Consider the following 22,440-nt stretch of genomic DNA (forward strand, 5'->3'; position numbering starts at 1 on the left):
AATACATGATATCTATTTAGCCAGTAATGGAAGAAATGAATACCTGATTAATGGCTGATTGGGCCTAGTTGTTGATAAAGCACTGATGGAGTGGCCTAAATTGGGACTGCTCTTAATGAGTGTTAATTGGATGTTTTAGTCTGACTGAAGAGTGATCTGTCAAGTAAGGGCTTGGCCGCAATGCTGCTTCTGAATAATCCATTTTCTAAATACGTTTTGAGTCAGGAGTCGCGTTAATGCAGAATTCTGCTTTCTTTAACGTCTTCTGGTATAGGGGACGCTTGCGTCCCACTTGGCCAATAACCAGGGAAAATGCAGCGCGGCAAATAAAATAAATTGATGTAAAAATCAAACTTTCGTTAAATCACACATTTAAGATACTCAATTAAAGCTACACTCGTTGTGAATCCAGCCAACATGTCAGATTTTCAAAAGGCTTTTTGGCGAAAGCAAAAGAAGCTGTTATCTGATGATAGCACAACAGTAAACAAAAAGGGTAGCATATTTCAACCCTGCAGGCGCTACACAAAACGCAGAAATAAAATATAAAACATGCCTTACCTTTGACGAGCGTCTTTTGTTGGCACTCCAATAGGTCCCATAAACATCACAATTGGTCCTTTTGTTCGATTATATCCAAATTGTCAATTTATTTGATGCGTTTGATCCAGAAAAAAACGGCTTCCAAAACGCGTAACGTCACTAAAAAATATTTCAAAAGTTGCCTATAAACTTTGTCAAAATATTTCAAACTACTTTTGTAATACAACTTTAGGAATTTTTAAACGTTAATAATCGAACAAATTGAAGACTGGTCCGTTTTCAATAGAGGACGAGAGGAAACTAACGCTACTTTTCAAGTCTTGGCCAACTCTCAACAGCATTACCCTTTTCTAGGATGGCCCTACTTCTTCATTGCACAAATGAATAACCTCAACCAAATTCCAAAGACTGGTGACATCCAGTAGAAGCAGTAGGAACTGAAAACAAGTTGCTAAGAAATATCGTTTGCCAATGAGAACTCAGTGAACAGACAGACCTAAAAACAAAAAAAAATCTGAACAGTTAGTCCTCTGGGTTTTGCCTGCTACATAAGTTCTGTTATACTCACAGACATGATTCAAACAGTTTTAGAAACTTTAGAGTGTTTTCTATCCAAATCTATGAATAATATGCATATCTTATATTCTTGGCATGAGTAGCAGGAAGTTGAAATTGGGCACGCTATTTATCCAAAAGTGAAAATGCTGCCCCCTATACCTTAAGAAGTTAACCTTTGACTATTGGATGTTCTTATAGGCACTTTAGTATTGCCAGTGTAACAGTATAGCTTCCATCCCTCTCCTCGCAGCGTTACCCATGCAGAGCAAGGGGAACAACCACTCCAAGTCTCAGAGCGAGTGACGCTTGAAACGCTATTGGCGCGCACCCCGCTAACTAGCTAGCCATTTCACATCGGTTACACCAACACACCACACACTATAGTATTGCCAGCCTCATCTCGGGGGTTGATAGGCTTGAAGTCATAAACAGCGCAATGCTTGACGCACAACAAAGAGCTGCTGGCAAAACACACGAAAGTGCTGTTTGAATGAATGTTTACGCGCCTGCTGCTGCCTACCACCGCTCAGTCAGACTGCTCTATCAAATCATAGACTTAGTTATAACATAATAACACACAGAAATACGATCCTTAGGTCATTAATATGGTCGAATCCGGAAACTATCATCTCGAAAACAAGACGTTTATTCTTTCAGTGAAATACGGAACCGTTCCGTATTTTATCTAAGGGGGAGCATCCATAAGTCTAAATATTCCTGTTACATTGCACAACCTTCAATGTTATGTCATAATTACGTAAAATTCTGCCAAATTAGGCAGCCCAAACTGTTGCATATACACTAACTCTGCGTACAATGAACGCAAGAGAAGTGACACAATTTCACCTGGTTAATTTAGCCTGCTAACCTGGATTTCTTTTAGTTAAATATGCAGGTTTAAAAATATATACTTCTGTGCATTGATTTTAAGAAAGGCATTGATGTTTATGGTTAGGTACACATTGGAGCAACGATACGCACCGCATCGATTATATGCAACGCAGGACACACTAGATAAACTAGTAATATCATCAACCATGTGTAGTTAACTAGTGATTTATGATTGATTGAATTGATTTTATAAGATAAGTTTAATGCTAGTTAGCAACTTACCTTGGCTTACTGTATTCGCGTAACAGGCAGTCTCCTCGTGGAGTGCAATGAGAGGCAGGTGGTTAGAGCGTTGGACTAGTTAACTGTACTACTAGTTAACTGTAAGGTTGCAAGATTGAATCCCCCGAGCTGACAAGGTGAAAATCTGTCGTTCTGCCCCTGAACGAGGTAGTTAACCCACCGTTCCTAGGCCGTCATTGAAAATAAGAATGTGTTCTTAACTGACTTGCCTAGTTAAATAAAGATTAAATAAATGTGTGGGGGGAAAAATCGGCCAAATCGGTGTCCAAAAATACAGATTTCCGATTGTTATGAAAACTTGAAATCGGCCCTAATTAATCGGCCATTACGATTAATCGGTCGACCTCTAGTATAGAGTACAGTATACACATATGAGATGAGTAATGTAGAGAGAGCCTTACGGTTGTGGGCGGAGCAGTTGCTGTCAGCCCGACAGAATGGTCTCGATTGTGCATCTGTAAAAGTTTGAGTGTTTTTGGTGACAAGCCTAATTTCCTCAGCCTCCTGAGGTTGAAGAGGCGCTGTTGCGCCGCCTTCACCACGCTGTCTGTGTGGGTGAACCATTTCAGTTTGTCCGTGATGTGTACGCCAAGGAACTTAACTTTCTACCTTCTCCACTACTGTCCCGTCGCTGTGGATAGGGGGGTGCTCCCTCTGCTGTTTCCTGAAGTCCACGATCATCTCCTTTGTTTTGTTGACGTTGAGTGTGAGGGCTGAGAATGCATCCTTGTGGGGCCCCAGGGTTGAGGATCAGCAGGGTGGAGATGTTGTTTCCTACCCTCACCACCTGGGGGTGGCCCGTCAAAGTCCAGGACCCAGTTGCACAGGGAGGGATTCGAGCTTGAGCTTAATGACGAGTTTGGAGGGTACTATGGTGTTAAATGCTGAGCTGTAGTCAAAGAACAACATTCTTACACAGGTATTCCTCTTGTCCAGATGGGTTAGGGCAGTGTGATAGCGATTGCGTCGTCTGTGGACCTATTGGGGCGGTAAGCAAATTGTAGTGGGTCTAAGGTGTCAGGTAGGGTGCAGGTGATATGATCCTGCATCACATCCGGCAGTGATTGGGAGTCCCATAGTACCGTGCACAATTGGCCCAGCGTTGTCAGGCCGTCATTGTAAATAAGAATTTGTTCTTAACTGACTTGCCTAGTTTAAGGTTACACACCACACTGACCAAAATGTTATTTTGTTGGCATTTACGTATGTCCCAATTTACCAGTAAAACATAATCAAAACCTATTTCTTTCACTTACTTGCTGTGCTGTTTCATTGTTCATTTGTTCAGTCGTTTTATTCTCAACCAGGATTTCTATGGAACGCTGTTTGGGTCTTTGTGTGTCAAAGAAGATACACGTCAAATAACACATCTGTTTCAGTAGCTATAGTTAGCTAGCTAACTACATAGCTAGGTGTCATCGAAAATAACCCTAAATTATAAGACAGTTCTTAATTGATTAATGGTCAGACTCATCTATGTGAAGCTAGCCACAATAAGGATTAGCCACAGTTGTGGACTTTGCGTTTAGCCTACAAAATAAAAGTATGGCTTAATTCTACTATTTGTATTCATTTGCAATTTGTGTTTTGCCTTCAAATACAAGTATGTCATTGACAGTAATGCAAATGAATACAAATATTAGAATTATGCCTTACTTTGAAGGCAAACAGCAAATTCCGCTAGTACCTAATCCTTATTGTGGCTAGCTTCACAACATATAACCCGGTGCAGTCAAGCTTCACTAGCCAGATGAAGCTACCTGGCTGCTTCTAATGTTAGCTTTGGGCAACAGGGTTATGTTGCTGACTAGCTATTTATTTTCATGAACTGAAGTTCAATTTCAATAGGCGAACAATAAATAGCTAATACTTACTCACAAGGATTCCTAAATCATTGCTAAGAATAATGAAAATGACAGCAGGTTCTACTGGTAATTATTTTCAGGCTGGTTGTATTGGTGCTAGCTAGGTACCAAGCTAAAGCTAGCTACCCCAGAAGTTGCGGTTGAACAAATGATGCTTTATTACCGTTTATTTCGTTGTGTATTATGTCGTGTACCTATGGTATATAGGTATGCACGTCAGCTTTGACATCGGTTTTGTACATCGGGGCGTTAAAACTACACATTAGCCAACTAGACATTGGCTAATATCGCCCGAAATCGATATGTTCACCAATATATTGTGCATCCCTACTTATGTTAAGAAATAATCGTTTTAGTAGTCTGATCTGTGGCATCAGACTCATTGCTTTTTAAATATGATTTTTTTAAAAAATGTAGTCCAACTAGGACTACTGGTTGAATGAATTTGGGATCCATCGTCCGACAGCTGTACCAGGGTCTGTTTGGAATAGGCAATAGAATAGGGAAACTTTTCCACTATGGTGGGTAATAGATTGACAGGCTAGTGATTTTGCTGTAAGTTACTCATCATGTTGGCTGTGGAAAAGTAAATGTGGACAGTCATTCTAACATCTTCAAAGTGGCTATCAGAATTTGCTAAGAAGGAGCGCACATCATTGCATCCTCGACTTGCATGTTCTGTTAATTGAATGAATTACCATAATATAAATATGGTTTCTGTCATTCTGAGCACTGTGGGTGGACTCCCTAATCAGGTTAAGCACCCAGAGCATATGGGTCTGATACATTTCTCAAATGCCGGTTAATTTAAAATGCTCCAGGTCAAATGTCCGACGCCTCATTTTCCTAACACAACCAAACTACTGTGCTCCCATACTCAAAAGACATTCACTTTAAAAATAATTGAAAATAAATCGACAATACTACGTTTTGTCAATATAACGGTAGCCAGTATACGCTACCTCAGAATGGTCAGAATTCATCTAAGATAACTCAAGAAATCTCATTGATATTTTGGCCAAAGAGTTCTTAATCGTGCAATTTTACTGTTTGGTGCAATACGAGTCGTCTCTTGTTGAATGACAATACTTTGAGGAATCCCTACTTTTGACCGATCACCGATGAAGGGGCGTAGGCTTCGGCTCCAGAAAATGTGTTCCCAAACAGCCGATTAAATCCCTCACCGAAGTCCAAAATGAGGAAAAACATCAATGTCATAACATATGCACAAACTCTACCAAACTGTTTCGGCTGGGAAGCATGCGGACGCCTTTAGGGGCAAAGTGTTGGGTTTTAGATTCAGCCCTTGACTGCTGTAGAAAGAACTTCATTGCTCCCTAGTGGACATTACGCAATATGACCAAATTCTGCATTGTGAATTCACGTGGAATACTAATAAATTGTTCTTATCGGAAAACTTATTTTTAAGCATTAAAGAAAATGGTTCTATTCGTCACATCCCCACTGAGTAATATATGAATTCACTCACAGTACGACAAGAGAAGATAGAAGCAGTCAGATAACGCCAGACAGAGAGGAGTGTACACCGAGCGAAAGAGAAAATGGGAGAGCGATTTGGAAAAGAGATGGTACAGATGGTGAGAATGTGTTGAAAATAGAAGAGGGACTGGGTGGAATGAGAGCAGGGGATGTTTTGGTCTGAGGAGGAGGAAGCGAGAGCGTTCTTCACCTGCAATGCAGTGCGAGGCTGAGTCAACCAATCAGAGCTAAGCAGAGAGGATATGGGGTGGGGCCAGGCACTGACTACAGCCAAGGAGATTTCTTGTCAGAGAGGGAGAGCGTGAATGAGCGGGAGGGAGAGAGGGAGAAGCAGCGTCGAGCTCTACTTTGCCTGAGCCTGTGGTGACACTGATGCTCACAGATTTCTCCTCTCTCATCCTTCTCTCTGCATTGCTCCCTTCTCCTCCTTCTTTCTGTGCTCTTCTTTCTTTCTTTCCCTGTACTTCTCCCCTCTTTTTTTCCCCGAACAACTACCGTCTGCTCTCTTCTTACTCCTCACACTCACCCCCTCTTTCTCTCCATCTCATTCCCCTCTCCTGTCCTCTTTTGGTGCATGGAGAGAGGGTCTCTGGCCCCCACCTGCATCCCTCCTCTCTACCTCCCTCCATGGGCGTCCGAGCATCCTGCAGGTAAGCGGGGAGAGAGAGTCTGTCGGGGGTCTCTGCACTTGCATGTCCTTGAAGTACCCCTGCGGTGAGTGTGTGTGAGCTCTAACAGCTGGACTCTGTCCTCTCTGGTGGTCCTCCAGGTTTGAGGACGCGGGAGAGACTGTTCAGGGATTTAGGGAGAGGAGAGTTTGTCTGCAAACACAGTCTGTTTTCCAATTCCAGTCCTCATGTACCCCCCCCTAAACAGTAACCCCGGTCAAGCACAACTGATTCAACTTGTCAGTTAATCATCACAACCATGATCAGTTGAATGAGGTGTGTTTGTCCGGGTCTACAATAAACATGTGTACTGGCGGACTGGAGTGGGGAATCATTGCTCTAACCTAACTGGGTATGTAATGGTGCTCAGGGGAGGTCTTGTTGCTCTGGCTCTGATGTTTGAATCAGGTCACGGTTAGACAGAAACGGGACAGTAAAGGAAGGAGGTGTGTCTGTGTGTGTTGGGTAAAAATGCTCAAACGTGTGACGGTTGCTCATCAATGGAGATGGGAAATGGCAATGACATTTGTATGATCATCTCTCTCCTTTCTGATTAGACCTGTGTAGTGTCATGCTGGGTAAGCATCAACGGAGGCAGGTGTTCAGGTGTGTTTGTTTTACCCTCCATCACTCCGACAGGTGTGAGGATTGGAGTGCGGCTGTGGCAGTTACGACAGACTGTTTCCCGATTTATTGTCATGCAAACATTGGATAGTAACATGTTTTCACAACGGAACATAATTCATTCAACTGTTGACGGGTTCTCTCTCTCTCTCTCTCTCTCTCTCTCTCTCTCTCTCTCAATGAAGGAGAGGGATAGAAACGCACGGCGGTTAGATTCTGTAGCTAAAGATAATGTGTCAGCCTAATTAATTATGGAAAAAAACAAACTATTACTTTCTAGGCTATTCAAGTACAAATTCACTATAATTGTAGGCTAACGGTAAGCTGCGCTGCACAATCAATGATCCAACGGCATCACCTAGGCCTATACGTTCTCTCCCAGACTCCTGGATAAAACGTTTGAAGTCCATCCAGAATGCATCAGACAGTCCAAACGCAAAGTCGATTTACTAGAATTTTGAAGTATAGGCTAGACCAGTGGTTCCCAAACATTATATAGTCCCGTACCCCTTCAAACGTTCAACCTCCAGCTGCCTACCCCTTCAAGCGTTCAACCTCCAGCTGCCTACCCCTTCAAACGTTCAACCTCCAGCTGCCAAACCTTCAAACGTTCAACCTCCAGCTGCCAAACCTTCAAACGTTCAACCTCCAGCTGCCTAGTCCTTCGAACTTTAAACCTCCAGCTGCCTAGTCCTTCAAACGTTCAACCTCCAGCTGCCTACCCCTTCACACGTTCAACCTCCAGCTGCCTACCCCTTCACACGTTCAACCTCCAGCTGCCTACCCCTTCACACGTTCAACCTCCAGCTGCCTAGTCCTTCGAACTTTAAACCTCCAGCTGCCTAGTCCTTCAAACGTTCAACCTCCAGCTGCCTACCCCTTCACACGTTCAACCTCCAGCTGCCTACCCCTTCACACGTTCAACCTCCAGCTGCCTACCCCTTCACACGTTCAACCTCCAGCTGCCTACCCCTTCACACGTTCAACCTCCAGCTGCCTAGTCCTTCAAACGTTCAACCTCCAGCTGCCTACCCCTTCACACGTTCAACCTCCAGCTGCCTACCGCTTCACACGTTCAACCTCCAGCTGCCTACCCCTTCAAACGTTCAACCTCCAGCTGCCTACCCCTTCACACGTTCAACCTCCAGCTGCCTACCCCTTCACACGTTCAACCTCCAGCTGCCTAGTCCTTCAAACGTTAAACCTCCAGCTGCCTAGTCCTTCAAACGTTCAACCTCCAGCTGCCTACCCCTTCACGTGTTCAACCTCCAGCTGCCTACCCCTTCACACGTTCAACCTCCAGCTGCCTACCCCTTCATACGTTCAACCTCCAGCTGCCTACCCCTTCAAACGTTCAACCTCCAGCTGCCTACCCCTTCACACGTTCAACCTCCAGCTGCCTACCGCTTCACACGTTCAACCTCCAGCTGCCTACCCCTTCACACGTTCAACCTCCAGCTGCCTACCCCTTCACACGTTCAACCTCCAGCTGCCTAGTCCTTCAAACGTTAAACCTCCAGCTGCCTAGTCCTTCAAACGTTAAACCTCCAGCTGCCTAGTCCTTCAAACGTTCAACCTCCAGCTGCCTACCCCTTCACATGTTCAACCTCCAGCTGCCTACCCCTTCACACGTTCAACCTCCAGCTGCCTACCCCTTCACACGTTCAACCTCCAGCTGCCTACCCCTTCAAACGTTCAACCTCCAGCTGCCTACCCCTTCACACGTTCAACCTCCAGCTGCCTACCCCTTCACACGTTCAACCTCCAGCTGCCTACCGCTTCACACGTTCAACCTCCAGCTGCCTACCCCTTCAAACGTTCAACCTCCAGCTGCCTACCCCTTCACACGTTCAACCTCCAGCTGCCTACCCCTTCACACGTTCAACCTCCAGCTGCCTAGTCCTTCAAACGTTAAACCTCCAGCTGCCTAGTCCTTCAAACGTTCAACCTCCAGCTGCCTAGTCCTTCAAACGTTCAACCTCCAGCTGCCTACCCCTTCACACGTTCAACCTCCAGCTGCCTACCCCTTCACACGTTCAACCTCCAGCTGCCTAGTCCTTCAAACGTTCAACCTCCAGCTGCCTAGTCCTTCAAACGTTCAACCTCCAGCTGCCTAATCCTTCAAACGTTCAACCTCCAGCTGCCTACCCCTTCATTCGTTCAACCTCCAGCTGCCTACTCCTTCAAACGTTCAACCTCCAGCTGCCAATCCTTCAAACGTTCAACCTCCAGCTGCCTAGTCCTTCAAACCTCCAGCTGCCAAACCTTCAAACGTTCAACCTCCAGCTGCCTAGTCCTTCAAACGTTCAACCTCCAGCTGCCAAACCTTCAAACGTTCAACCTCCAGCTGCCTAGTCCGTCAAACGTTCAACCTCCAGCTGCCTAGTCCTTCAAACGTTCAACCTCCAGCTGCCTACTCCAGCTAGCACCAAGTTCAGCGCACTCTCAAATGTTTGTTTTTTTGCCATCATGGTATAGGCTAGACCATTGATGCACTAAAGACATCTTAAATCTTTTTTCTTTTTTTTCTATGTGTTGCACAATCAACATTTTAAGATTTTCATTACATATTTTCATTACAATCAATATTTTAATTCAGGATTTTTTGGGGGGGCCCATCCATAACGACCGTGTTAGAGGGAGAGAATGTAGCGGAGGTGGGACGGAATATAGCAGACTTCAACTTTGGGTTGGGGGGGGGAGACAACAGCACAGCAGCAAACATTGAAGGAAGAGACAGGATACTGAGATGTGTCATTGACAGGACCTGTTTGCCGTGTGCGTGACGACGTCACAATGTTTTGGATTCTATTTCTGGTTTGTGTTAGACTGATAAACAGAATGCAGGCAGTGTTTCTCCTGCTGCTGTACAACGTAAGGTGTGTGTGGGCTGGAACATTTCTGAAAGCCAAGGCTCACATTGATTTAACCCTCGTCAATACCAGGCGCCCAGACTGGCCCGCGCAGGCGACACACATGGACTCGCACGCACGCACCCTCTCCTGCCTTATTGTTCAAACATTTACTCGACTCCAGAGTTATCTTTTCTCAATCATCAAGAGAAGTGATGGAAGATGTGTAGACAGATGGAGCAGTGTTCCTCTATGTGATATCTGTGGGTGTGAAGATGATGAATAGCAATAGAATTATCTGTAAGTGGTTGCCAAGGAAGTGCGTGATAAAAATACCACCTCCCCCCTACAGCGTTAGAGCCAGTAGAGGAATATTACCACCAGCTAGTGTGGTTATGTATGATGATGGAACCCTGTGGACAATGACCTTGGCTCTTTCTCTCTTTATATTTCCTTGATGCCTCGCACCCTCTCACTTCGCCTCCTTTTTTAAAACATATACTATTGGAGAAGGTCCAAGGGAAGGGACCTTGGACTTATCCTCCAATACGGTTAAGAAGGATGCAAGGAGATGGCATGCAAGGAATCGAGTGGAGATGAGTTGAGAAACATCCCTTGTCATTGTCCCTGAAGTTCAACATAGTGCTGCTGTACTTGACCCCTGGCCCCTCTCAGCTAGCCAGTCACAGCTGACATTGAGCTGACAGGAAAACCTGACAGTGGTCTCACAGATCAGATGTTTGGTTCTTCTGAGTATGGTGAGGCTGTGACTGTATGGCCTAGCTAGTTGCTGATTGGTTGGTGGGCAGTGGAACAGCTTCTGATGGGAGAAGGAAAATACATAGTAAACATTCTAAAGGCATGTCTTTGTCTATAGAATCAGAATGTTAAGAATATTCTAGAAGCATGATGCCTGTGTGTGGTGTTAGAATGTCTGTGGGTTGGGTTCTGAATAGAACTAGGGCATAGGAATAGAATTCTAGTTAGTTGGACTGTGGTCCCATGTGTCTAATTGGAATGTCTATATGACATTCTTGGGAGTGTCTTGCCTAGCCACCGGCAGCAGCACATAACATCTTGAAATGATTTCTTGTTGAAGTTGAATCTGTCTACCCTGATAGTTGTGACAGAGAGAGGAGGATCTGAAATCCCTGGTTTAGATTCTGGCTGGGATTCAGTGCTATCGGGGACTTGGACAATGTGCCATTTAAAGGTCGTTTCCTATTGGGCTGACATGTGCAGCATTTACGGTGAATGTCACCCCTGCGAGCGCGGGAACATTTTCTTTTCAAACGTGCGATGCAGACGAATCCCGGTCGTCGGTGTATTGTCTAGTGGTCGGCGGGAGCCTGTCTGAGGTAACTGTTGTTAACGTTGAGTGCTTTCTCTCTTGTTTATGACTCTGTGTTAACAACTTGTCTTTCCATTTCAAACAAGTCTTTTCCCCTGGTCAGTCCTGTTCAGGATTTTATATAATTCATACCCCCAACCAACCCAACCAACCTGACACACACACACACTAGGCTTGTCACGGATACCAACATTTTGATCTGCATGTCATTGTGTCAGTAGGAGGAAGATACTGCATGAAACCTTTACTCTTCAGTTAAGACACACTGACTCCCCCACACCGTCTCCCCCACACTGTCTCCCTAAAACGATTGGCACTAAACAGAATTTAAGGAGCACCGGAATGAAATAGACTTTTGATATACACTGAACAAAATATATAAATGCAACATGTAAAGTGTTGGTCCCGTGTCTCATTAGGGCCGATTTCAAGTTTTCATAACAATCGGTAATCTGCATTTTTGGACGCCGATTATGGCCGATTACATTGCACTCCACGAGGAGACAGGCTGACTACCTGATACGCGAGTGCAGCAAGGAGCCAAGGTAAGTTGCTAGTGAGCATTAAACATATCTTATAAAAAAACAATCTTAACATAATCACTAGTTAACTACACATGGTTGATGATATTACTAGTTTATATAGCTTGTCCTGCGTTGGATATAATTGATGCGGTGCCTGTTAATTTATCATCGAATCACAGCCTACTTCGCCAAACCTGATTTAACAAATGCATTTGCGAAAAAAGCACTGTCGGTGCACCAATGTGTACCTAACCATAAACATCAATGCATTTCTTAAAATCAATACACAAGTCTATATTTTTAAACCTGCATATTTAGTTAATATTGCCTGCTAACATGGATTTATATTAACTAGGGAAATTGTCACTTCTCTTGCGTTCTGTGCAAGCTGAGTCGGGGTATATGCAGCAGTTTGGGCCGCCTGGCTCGTTGCGAACTAATTTGCCAGAATTTTACATAATTATAACATAACATTGAAGGTTGTGCAATGTAACAGGAATATTTAGACTTATGGATGCTCCCCCTTAGATAAAATACGTAACGGTTCCGTATTTCACTGAAAGAATAAACGTTTTGTTTTCGAAATGATAGTTTCCAGATTTGACCGTATTAATGACCTAAGGCTCGTATTTCTGTTTTGTTTATTATATTATAATTAAGTCTATGATTTGATAGAGCAGTCTGACTGAGTGGTGGTAGGCAGAAGCATGCTCGTAAGCATTCATTCAAACAGCACTTTTGTGCGTTTTGCCAGCAGCTCTTCGCTGTGCTTCAAGCATTGCGCTGTTTATGACTTCAAGCCTATCAACTCCCGAGATTAGGCTGGCAATACTATTTTGCCTATAAGAACATCTAATAGTCAAAGGTATATGAAATACAAATGTTGTAGAGAAATAGTCCTACATTTCCTATAATAACCACAACCTAAAACTTCTTACCTGGGAATATTGAAGACTCATGTTAAAAGGAACCACCAGCTTTCATATGTTCTCATGTTCTGAACAAGGAACTTAAACGTTAGCTTTTTTACATGGCACATATTGCACTTTTATTTTCTTCTCCAACACTTTGTTTTTGTGTTATTTAAACCAAATTGAACAGGCTTCATTATTTATTTGAGACTAAATAGTTTTTATTTATGTATTATTTTAAGTTAAAATATAAGTTCATTCAGTGTTGTTGTAATTGTCATTATTACAAATATATATAAAAGAAATGGGCGCTTACATTTTCTTTTTATATATATATATATATATTTCTTGGCTTTTTTTTGGTCCTCCAATAATCGGTATCGGCAATGAAAAATCATAATCGGTCAACCTCGAATCATTCCATAGGTGAACGTTGTGCTGGGGACAATAAAAGGCCACCCTAAAATGTGCAGTTTTGTCACACAACACAATGCCACAGATGTCTCAAGTTTTGAGGGAGTGTGCAATTGGCATGCTGACTGCAGGAATGTCCACCGGAGCTGTTGCTGGAGAATTGTTAGTAAGCCGCCTCCAACGGCGTTTTAGAGAATTTGGCAGTACGTCCAACCAGCGTTACAACCTCAGACCACGTGCATGGCGTCATGTGGGCGAGCGGTTTGTTGATGTCAACATTGTGAATAGAGTGCCTAATGATGGCGGTGGGGTTATGGCATCGGCTGGCTAAGCTACGGAAAACTAATACAATTGCATTTTATCGATACCTCTGGTAACATGGGTCACATTTCTGTAACTGTTTAGACTAGAAACAAGACCTCTGGTAACATGGGTCACATTTCTGTAACTGTTTAGACTAGAAACAAGACCTCTGGTAACATGGGTCATTATTCTATAACTGTTTAGACTAGAAACAAGACCTCTGGTAACATGGGTCATTATTCTATAACTGTTTAGACTAGAAACAAGACCTGGTAACATGGGTCATTATTATATAACTGTTTAGACTAGAAACAAGACCTGGTAACATGGGTCATTATTATATAACTGTTTAGACTAGAAACAAGACCTCTGGTAACATGGGTCATTATTCTATAACTGTTTAGACTAGAAACAAGACCTGGTAACATGGGTCATTAATAGAACTGTTTAGACTAGAAACAAGACCTCTGGTAACATGGGTCATTATTATATAACTGTTTAGACTAGAAACAAGACCTCTGGTAACATGGGTCATTATTATATAACTGTTTAGACTAGAAACAAGACCTCTGGTAACATGGGTCACATTTCTATAACTGTTTAGACTAGAAACAAGACCTGGTAACATGGGTCATTATTCTATAACTGTTTAGACTAGAAACAAGACCTCTGGTAACATGGGTCATTATTATATAACTGTTTAGGCTAGAAACAAGACCTCTGGTAACATGGGTCATTATTCTATAACTGTTTAGGCTAGAAACAAGACCTCTGGTAACATGGGTCATTATTATATAACTGTTTAGACTAGAAACAAGACCTCTGGTAACATGGGTCATTATTATATAACTGTTTAGACTAGAAACAAGACCTCTGGTAACATGGGTCATTATTCTATAACTGTTTAGACTAGAAACAAGACCTCTGGTAACATGGGTCATTATTATATAACTGTTTAGACTAGAAACAAGACCTGGTAACATGGGTCATTATTCTATAACTGTTTAGACTAGAAACAAGACCTGGTAACATGGGTCATTATTATATAACTGTTTAGACTAGAAACAAGACCTGGTAACATGGGTCATTATTCTATAACTGTTTAGACTAGAAACAAGACCTGGTAACATGGGTCATTATTCTATAACTGTTTAGACTAGAAACAAGACCTCTGGTAACATGGGTCATTATTCTATAACTGTTTAGGCTAGAAACAAGACCTCTGGTAACATGGGTCATTATTCTATAACTGTTTAGGCTAGAAACAAGACCTGGTAACATGGGTCATTATTCTATAACTGTTTAGACTAGAAACAAGACCTCTGGTAACATGGGTCATTATTATATAACTGTTTAGGCTAGAAACAAGACCTGGTAACATGGGTCATTATTATATAACTGTTTAGACTAGAAACAAGACCTCTGGTAACATGGGTCATTATTCTATAACTGTTTAGACTAGAAACAAGACCTCTGGTAACATGGGTCATTATTCTATAACTGTTTAGACTAGAAACAAGACCTGGTAACATGGGTCATTAATAGAACTGTTTAGACTAGAAACAAGACCTCTGGTAACATGGGTCATTATTATATAACTGTTTAGACTAGAAACAAGACCTCTGGTAACATGGGTCATTATTCTATAACTGTTTAGACTAGAAACAAGACCTGGTAACATGGGTCATTAATAGAACTGTTTAGACTAGAAACAAGACCTCTGGTAACATGGGTCATTATTATATAACTGTTTAGGCTAGAAACAAGACCTGGTAACATGGGTCATTATTCTATAACTGTTTAGACTAGAAACAAGACCTCTGGTAACATGGGTCATTATTATATAACTGTTTAGGCTAGAAACAAGACCTGGTAACATGGGTCATTATTATATAACTGTTTAGACTAGAAACAAGACCTCTGGTAACATGGGTCATTATTCTATAACTGTTTAGACTAGAAACAAGACCTCTGGTAACATGGGTCATTATTCTATAACTGTTTAGACTAGAAACAAGACCTGGTAACATGGGTCATTAATAGAACTGTTTAGACTAGAAACAAGACCTCTGGTAACATGGGTCATTATTATATAACTGTTTAGACTAGAAACAAGACCTCTGGTAACATGGGTCATTATTCTATAACTGTTTAGACTAGAAACAAGACCTGGTAACATGGGTCATTAATAGAACTGTTTAGACTAGAAACAAGACCTCTGGTAACATGGGTCATTATTATATAACTGTTTAGACTAGAAACAAGACCTCTGGTAACATGGGTCATTATTATATAACTGTTTAGACTAGAAACAAGACCTCTGGTAACATGGGTCATTATTATATAACTTTTTAGACTAGAAACAAGACCTCTGGTAACATGGGTCATTAATAGAACTGTTTAGACTAGAAACAAGACCTGGTAACATGGGTCATTATTATATAACTGTTTAGACTAGAAACAAGACCTGGTAACATGGGTCATTATTATATAACTGTTTAGACTAGAAACAAGACCTCTGGTAACATGGGTCATTATTCTATAACTGTTTAGACTAGAAACAAGACCTGGTAACATGGGTCATTAATAGAACTGTTTAGACTAGAAACAAGACCTCTGGTAACATGGGTCATTATTATATAACTGTTTAGACTAGAAACAAGACCTCTGGTAACATGGGTCATTATTATATAACTGTTTAGACTAGAAACAAGACCTCTGGTAACATGGGTCACATTTCTATAACTGTTTAGACTAGAAACAAGACCTGGTAACATGGGTCATTATTCTATAACTGTTTAGACTAGAAACAAGACCTCTGGTAACATGGGTCATTATTATATAACTGTTTAGGCTAGAAACAAGACCTCTGGTAACATGGGTCATTATTCTATAACTGTTTAGGCTAGAAACAAGACCTCTGGTAACATGGGTCATTATTATATAACTGTTTAGACTAGAAACAAGACCTCTGGTAACATGGGTCATTATTATATAACTGTTTAGACTAGAAACAAGACCTCTGGTAACATGGGTCATTATTCTATAACTGTTTAGACTAGAAACAAGACCTCTGGTAACATGGGTCATTATTATATAACTGTTTAGACTAGAAACAAGACCTGGTAACATGGGTCATTATTCTATAACTGTTTAGACTAGAAACAAGACCTGGTAACATGGGTCATTATTATATAACTGTTTAGACTAGAAACAAGACCTGGTAACATGGGTCATTATTCTATAACTGTTTAGACTAGAAACAAGACCTGGTAACATGGGTCATTATTCTATAACTGTTTAGACTAGAAACAAGACCTCTGGTAACATGGGTCATTATTCTATAACTGTTTAGGCTAGAAACAAGACCTCTGGTAACATGGGTCATTATTCTATAACTGTTTAGGCTAGAAACAAGACCTGGTAACATGGGTCATTATTCTATAACTGTTTAGACTAGAAACAAGACCTCTGGTAACATGGGTCATTATTATATAACTGTTTAGGCTAGAAACAAGACCTGGTAACATGGGTCATTATTATATAACTGTTTAGACTAGAAACAAGACCTCTGGTAACATGGGTCATTATTCTATAACTGTTTAGACTAGAAACAAGACCTCTGGTAACATGGGTCATTATTCTATAACTGTTTAGACTAGAAACAAGACCTGGTAACATGGGTCATTAATAGAACTGTTTAGACTAGAAACAAGACCTCTGGTAACATGGGTCATTATTATATAACTGTTTAGACTAGAAACAAGACCTCTGGTAACATGGGTCATTATTCTATAACTGTTTAGACTAGAAACAAGACCTGGTAACATGGGTCATTAATAGAACTGTTTAGACTAGAAACAAGACCTCTGGTAACATGGGTCATTATTATATAACTGTTTAGGCTAGAAACAAGACCTGGTAACATGGGTCATTATTCTATAACTGTTTAGACTAGAAACAAGACCTCTGGTAACATGGGTCATTATTATATAACTGTTTAGGCTAGAAACAAGACCTGGTAACATGGGTCATTATTATATAACTGTTTAGACTAGAAACAAGACCTCTGGTAACATGGGTCATTATTCTATAACTGTTTAGACTAGAAACAAGACCTCTGGTAACATGGGTCATTATTCTATAACTGTTTAGACTAGAAACAAGACCTGGTAACATGGGTCATTAATAGAACTGTTTAGACTAGAAACAAGACCTCTGGTAACATGGGTCATTATTATATAACTGTTTAGACTAGAAACAAGACCTCTGGTAACATGGGTCATTATTCTATAACTGTTTAGACTAGAAACAAGACCTGGTAACATGGGTCATTAATAGAACTGTTTAGACTAGAAACAAGACCTCTGGTAACATGGGTCATTATTATATAACTGTTTAGACTAGAAACAAGACCTCTGGTAACATGGGTCATTATTATATAACTGTTTAGACTAGAAACAAGACCTCTGGTAACATGGGTCATTATTATATAACTTTTTAGACTAGAAACAAGACCTCTGGTAACATGGGTCATTAATAGAACTGTTTAGACTAGAAACAAGACCTCTGGTAACATGGGTCACTATTATATAACTGTTTAGACTAGAAACAAGACCTCTGGTAACATGGGTCACTATTATATAACTGTTTAGACTAGAAACAAGACCTCTGGTAACATGGGTCATTATTATATAACTGTTTAGGCTAGAAACAAGACCTGGTAACATGGGTTATTATTCTATAACTGTTTAGGCTAGAAACAAGACCTCTGGTAACATGGGTCATTATTCTATAACTGTTTAGACTAGAAACAAGACCTCTGGTAACATGGGTCATTATTATATAACTGTTTAGACTAGAAACAAGACCTGGTAACATGGGTCATTAATATAACTGTTTAGACTAGAAACAAGACCTCTGGTAACATGGGTCATTATTATATTATTATATATAGAAACAATCCGTTTTCTTTGCTGTAAAACTGCAGGCCTGCCTGTGCCCCATTTTCAGTCTTGACACTGAGGCAGCATGACAGTGAACTTGCACAGTCTACTCCGTCTGATATGTGCTCTTAATTATAACATGCGATGAAATTATACAATGTATCAACAATGCTCGCTTTTCGCTCTGCTCTTATGTAACCAATGTACAAATCTAACAGAAGACTCGTCTGGGTCCCTGCTCGCCTTCACTGCTAAATGATATATCCCAAAATAAAATGAAGCGTGTGAAGAGTGGACGGAGAGAAGCAGGCGTGAAGGCTGGTTGAGGATGAGGATGGCTGATCACAGCTGCCACACGTGATATGAAAGTGAAGTGGATATGATTAGACCTGAACATACAAGAGACTGGAGGCTGTTGTTTCAATTCAACTGAATTTATAAACAAAACTGACTTTATAAACAGGCGCCAGCAGGTTCTTTGGGTTGGTAGGGCTGAAAAAGTTGGTAGTATCATATGAAACAGTACTACGGTTTTCTAAAATGTTTATCGTGAGTATCATGATGTTTTGGTACTGTGATATTACCACACACAGGGACAATCCCATCTCTCCCCCCTCTGGCTTGGTTTGGACTGGTTTCCCCTCCCTCCCTCCCTCCCTCCCTCCCTCCCTCCCTCCCTCCCTCCCTCCCTCCCTCTAGCTTGGTGTGAACTGGTTTCCCATCTCTCCCTCTCCTCCCTCTCTCCCCCTCTAGCTTGGTTTGGACTGGTTGCCCCTCCCTCCCTCTGGTTTGGACTGGTTTCCCATCTCTCTCCCTCCCTCTGGCTTGGACTGGTTTCCCATCTCTCTCTCCCTCCCTCTAGCTTGGTGTGGACTGGTTTCCCATCTCTCTCTCCCTCCCTCTAGCTTGGTGTGGACTGGTTTCCCATCTCTCTCTCCCTCCCTCTAGCTTGGTGTGGACTGGTTTCCCATCTCTCCCTCCCTCCCTCTGGCTTGGTTTGGACTGGTTTCCCATCTCTCCCTCTCCTCCCTCCCTCCCTCTATCTTGGTTTGGACTGGTTTCCCATCTCTCTCTCCCTCCCTCTCTCTAGCTTGGTTTGGACTGGTTTCCCATCCCTCCCTCTCTCTATCTTGGTTTGGACTGGTTTCCCATCCCTCTCTCTCTCTCTCTCGGTTTGGACTGGTTTCCCATCTCTCTCTCCCTCTAGCTTTGTTTGGACTGGTTACATTCCGCTTCCACCTTCAATATTTCAACAGCCTCTTTAATGAACCCCAATGTAGCCTACCGTATATAAAATGGATTCCATCTTTTCCACTTAATGAACTGGGGGTCTGCTGTTACCACAAAGGTGGGGTTAATGGTTTAATAATTCACTGGTGTGTCTTTAAGCCTCTTAATTGAAGTGGTGTGAATGGTTGGTTACTTATTCAGGGGTAATACGGTAGATGTAATATTTCATAGCAATGATGAGGCTGGAGGACAAGCATCAGCATCAACAAGCCGCCTGCCTCTGGGTGAGACCAGTGTGTATGAGTGAGCAGTGTGTTTGTGTGAGTGAGCAGTGTGTTTGGGTGAGACCAGTATTTGTGAGTGAGCAGTGTGTTTGGGTGAGACCAGTATGTGTGAGTGAGCAGTGTGTTTGGGTAAAAACAGTGTGTGTGAGTGAGCAGTGTGTTTGGGTGAGACCAGTATGTGTGAGCGAGCAGTGTGTCTGTGTTTGGGTAACAACAGTGTGTATGATATGCTAGGTCTGGGTAACTACAGTGTGTATGATATGCTAGGTCTGGGTAACAACAGTGTGTTTGATATGCTAGGTCTGGGTAACAACAGTGTGTATGATATGCTAGGTCTGGGTAACAACAGTGTTTATGATATGCTAGGTCTGGGTAACTACAGTGTGTATGATATGCTAGGTCTGGGTAACAACCGTGTGTATGATATGCTAGGTCTGGGTAACAACAGTGTTTATGATATGCTAGGTCTGGGTAACAACAGTGTTTATGATATGCTAGGTCTGGGTAACTACAGTGTGTATGATATGCTAGGTCTGGGTAACAACCGTGTGTATGATATGCTAGGTCTGGGTAACAACAGTGTTTATGATATGCTAGGTCTGGGTAACAACCGTGTGTATGATATGCTAGGTCTGGGTAACAACCGTGTGTATGATATGCTAGGTCTGGGTAACAACCGTGTGTATGATATGCTAGGTCTGGGTAACTACAGTGTGTATGATATGCTAGGTCTGGGTAACTACAGTGTGTATGATATGCTAGGTCTGGGTAACAACAGTGTTTATGATATGCTAGGTCTGGGTAACAACAGTGTTTATGATATGCTAGGTCTGGGTAACTACAGTGTGTATGATATGCTAGGTCTGTGTAACAACAGTGTGTATGATATGCTAGGTCTGGGTAACAACAGTGTTTATGATATGCTAGGTCTGGGTAACAAAAGTGTTTATGATATGCTAGGTCTGGGTAACTACAGTGTGTATGATATGCTAGGTCTGTGTAACTACAGTGTGTATGATATGCTAGGTCTGGGTAACAACAGTGTGTATGCTATGCTAGGTCTGTGTAACAACAGTGTGTATGATATGCTAGGTCTGGGTAACAACAGTGTGTATGATATGCTAGGTCTGGGTAACAACAGTGTTTATGATATGCTAGGTCTGGGTAACTACAGTGTGTATGATATGCTAGGTCTGTGTAACAACAGTGTGTATGATATGCTAGGTCTGGGTAACAACAGTATGTATGATATGCTAGGTCTGGGTAACAGTATGTATGATATGCTAGGTCTGGGTAACAACAGTATGTATGATATGCTAGGTCTGGGTAACAGTATGTATGATATGCTAGGTCTGGGTAACAACAGTATGTATGATATGCTAGGTCTGGGTAACAGTATGTATGATATGCTAGGTCTGGGTAACTACAGTGTGTATGATATGCTAGGTCTGGGTAACAACAGTGTGTATGATATGCTAGGTCTGGGTAACTACAGTGTGTATGATATGCTAGGTCTGTGTAACAACAGTGTGTATGATATGCTAGGTCTGGGTAACAACAGTGTGTATGATATGCTAGGTCTGTGTAACAACAGTGTGTATGATATGCTAGGTCTGGGTAACAACAGTGTGTATGATATGCTAGGTCTGGGTAACTACAGTGTGTATGATATGCTAGGTCTGGGTAACTACAGTGTGTATGATATGCTAGGTCTGGGTAACAACAGTGTGTATGATATGCTAGGTCTGTGTAACAACAGTGTGTATGATATGCTAGGTCTGGGTAACAACAGTGTGTATGATATGCTAGGTCTGGGTAACAACAGTGTGTATGATATGCTAGGTCTGGGTAACAACAGTGTGTTTGATATGCTAGGTCTGGGTAACAACAGTGTGTATGATATGCTAGGTCTGGGTAACAACAGTGTTTATGATATGCTAGGTCTGGGTAACTACAGTGTGTATGATATGCTAGGTCTGGGTAACAACCGTGTGTATGATATGCTAGGTCTGGGTAACAACAGTGTTTATGATATGCTAGGTCTGGGTAACAACCGTGTGTATGATATGCTAGGTCTGGGTAACAACCGTGTGTATGATATGCTAGGTCTGGGTAACAACCGTGTGTATGATATGCTAGGTCTGGGTAACTACAGTGTGTATGATATGCTAGGTCTGGGTAACTACAGTGTGTATGATATGCTAGGTCTGGGTAACAACAGTGTTTATGATATGCTAGGTATGGGTAACAACAGTGTTTATGATATGCTAGGTCTGGGTAACTACAGTGTGTATGATATGCTAGGTCTGTGTAACAACAGTGTGTATGATATGCTAGGTCTGGGTAACAACAGTGTTTATGATATGCTAGGTCTGGGTAACAACAGTGTTTATGATATGCTAGGTCTGGGTAACTACAGTGTGTATGATATGCTAGGTCTGTGTAACAACAGTGTGTATGATATGCTAGGTCTGGGTAACAACAGTATGTATGATATGCTAGGTCTGGGTAACAGTATGTATGATATGCTAGGTCTGGGTAACAACAGTATGTATGATATGCTAGGTCTGAGTAACAACAGTATGTATGATATGCTAGGTCTGAGTAACAGTATGTATGATATGCTAGGTCTGGGTAACAACAGTATGTATGATATGCTAGGTCTGGGTAACAGTATGTATGATATGCTAGGTCTGGGTAACTACAGTGTGTATGATATGCTAGGTCTGGGTA

At 41.9% G+C, this 22,440-nt stretch overlaps 1 protein-coding gene across 3 annotated transcripts in view; it reads left to right on the forward strand.

The window, feature by feature from the left end:
• Nucleotides 1-22,440, forward strand: part of LOC110494755 (SRSF protein kinase 1) — a 70,838-nt gene that overhangs the window by 17,825 nt on the left and 30,573 nt on the right. For 2 of the 3 annotated variants that reach the window (XM_036950804.1, XM_036950805.1), the window contains exon 1: nt 5,982-6,250. The exons of the other annotated variant lie outside the window; for it this stretch is intronic. In XM_036950804.1, the coding sequence (XP_036806699.1) occupies nt 6,228-6,250 (23 nt within the window). In that variant the 5' untranslated portion in view covers nt 5,982-6,227. Of the gene's footprint in view, nt 1-5,981; nt 6,251-22,440 lie in introns of those variants that run through there. 3 annotated transcript variants of the gene reach the window in all.

Source organism: Oncorhynchus mykiss, chromosome 17 (genome assembly GCF_013265735.2).
Source record: "Oncorhynchus mykiss isolate Arlee chromosome 17, USDA_OmykA_1.1, whole genome shotgun sequence".
Classification (NCBI taxonomy): domain Eukaryota; kingdom Metazoa; phylum Chordata; class Actinopteri; order Salmoniformes; family Salmonidae; genus Oncorhynchus; species Oncorhynchus mykiss.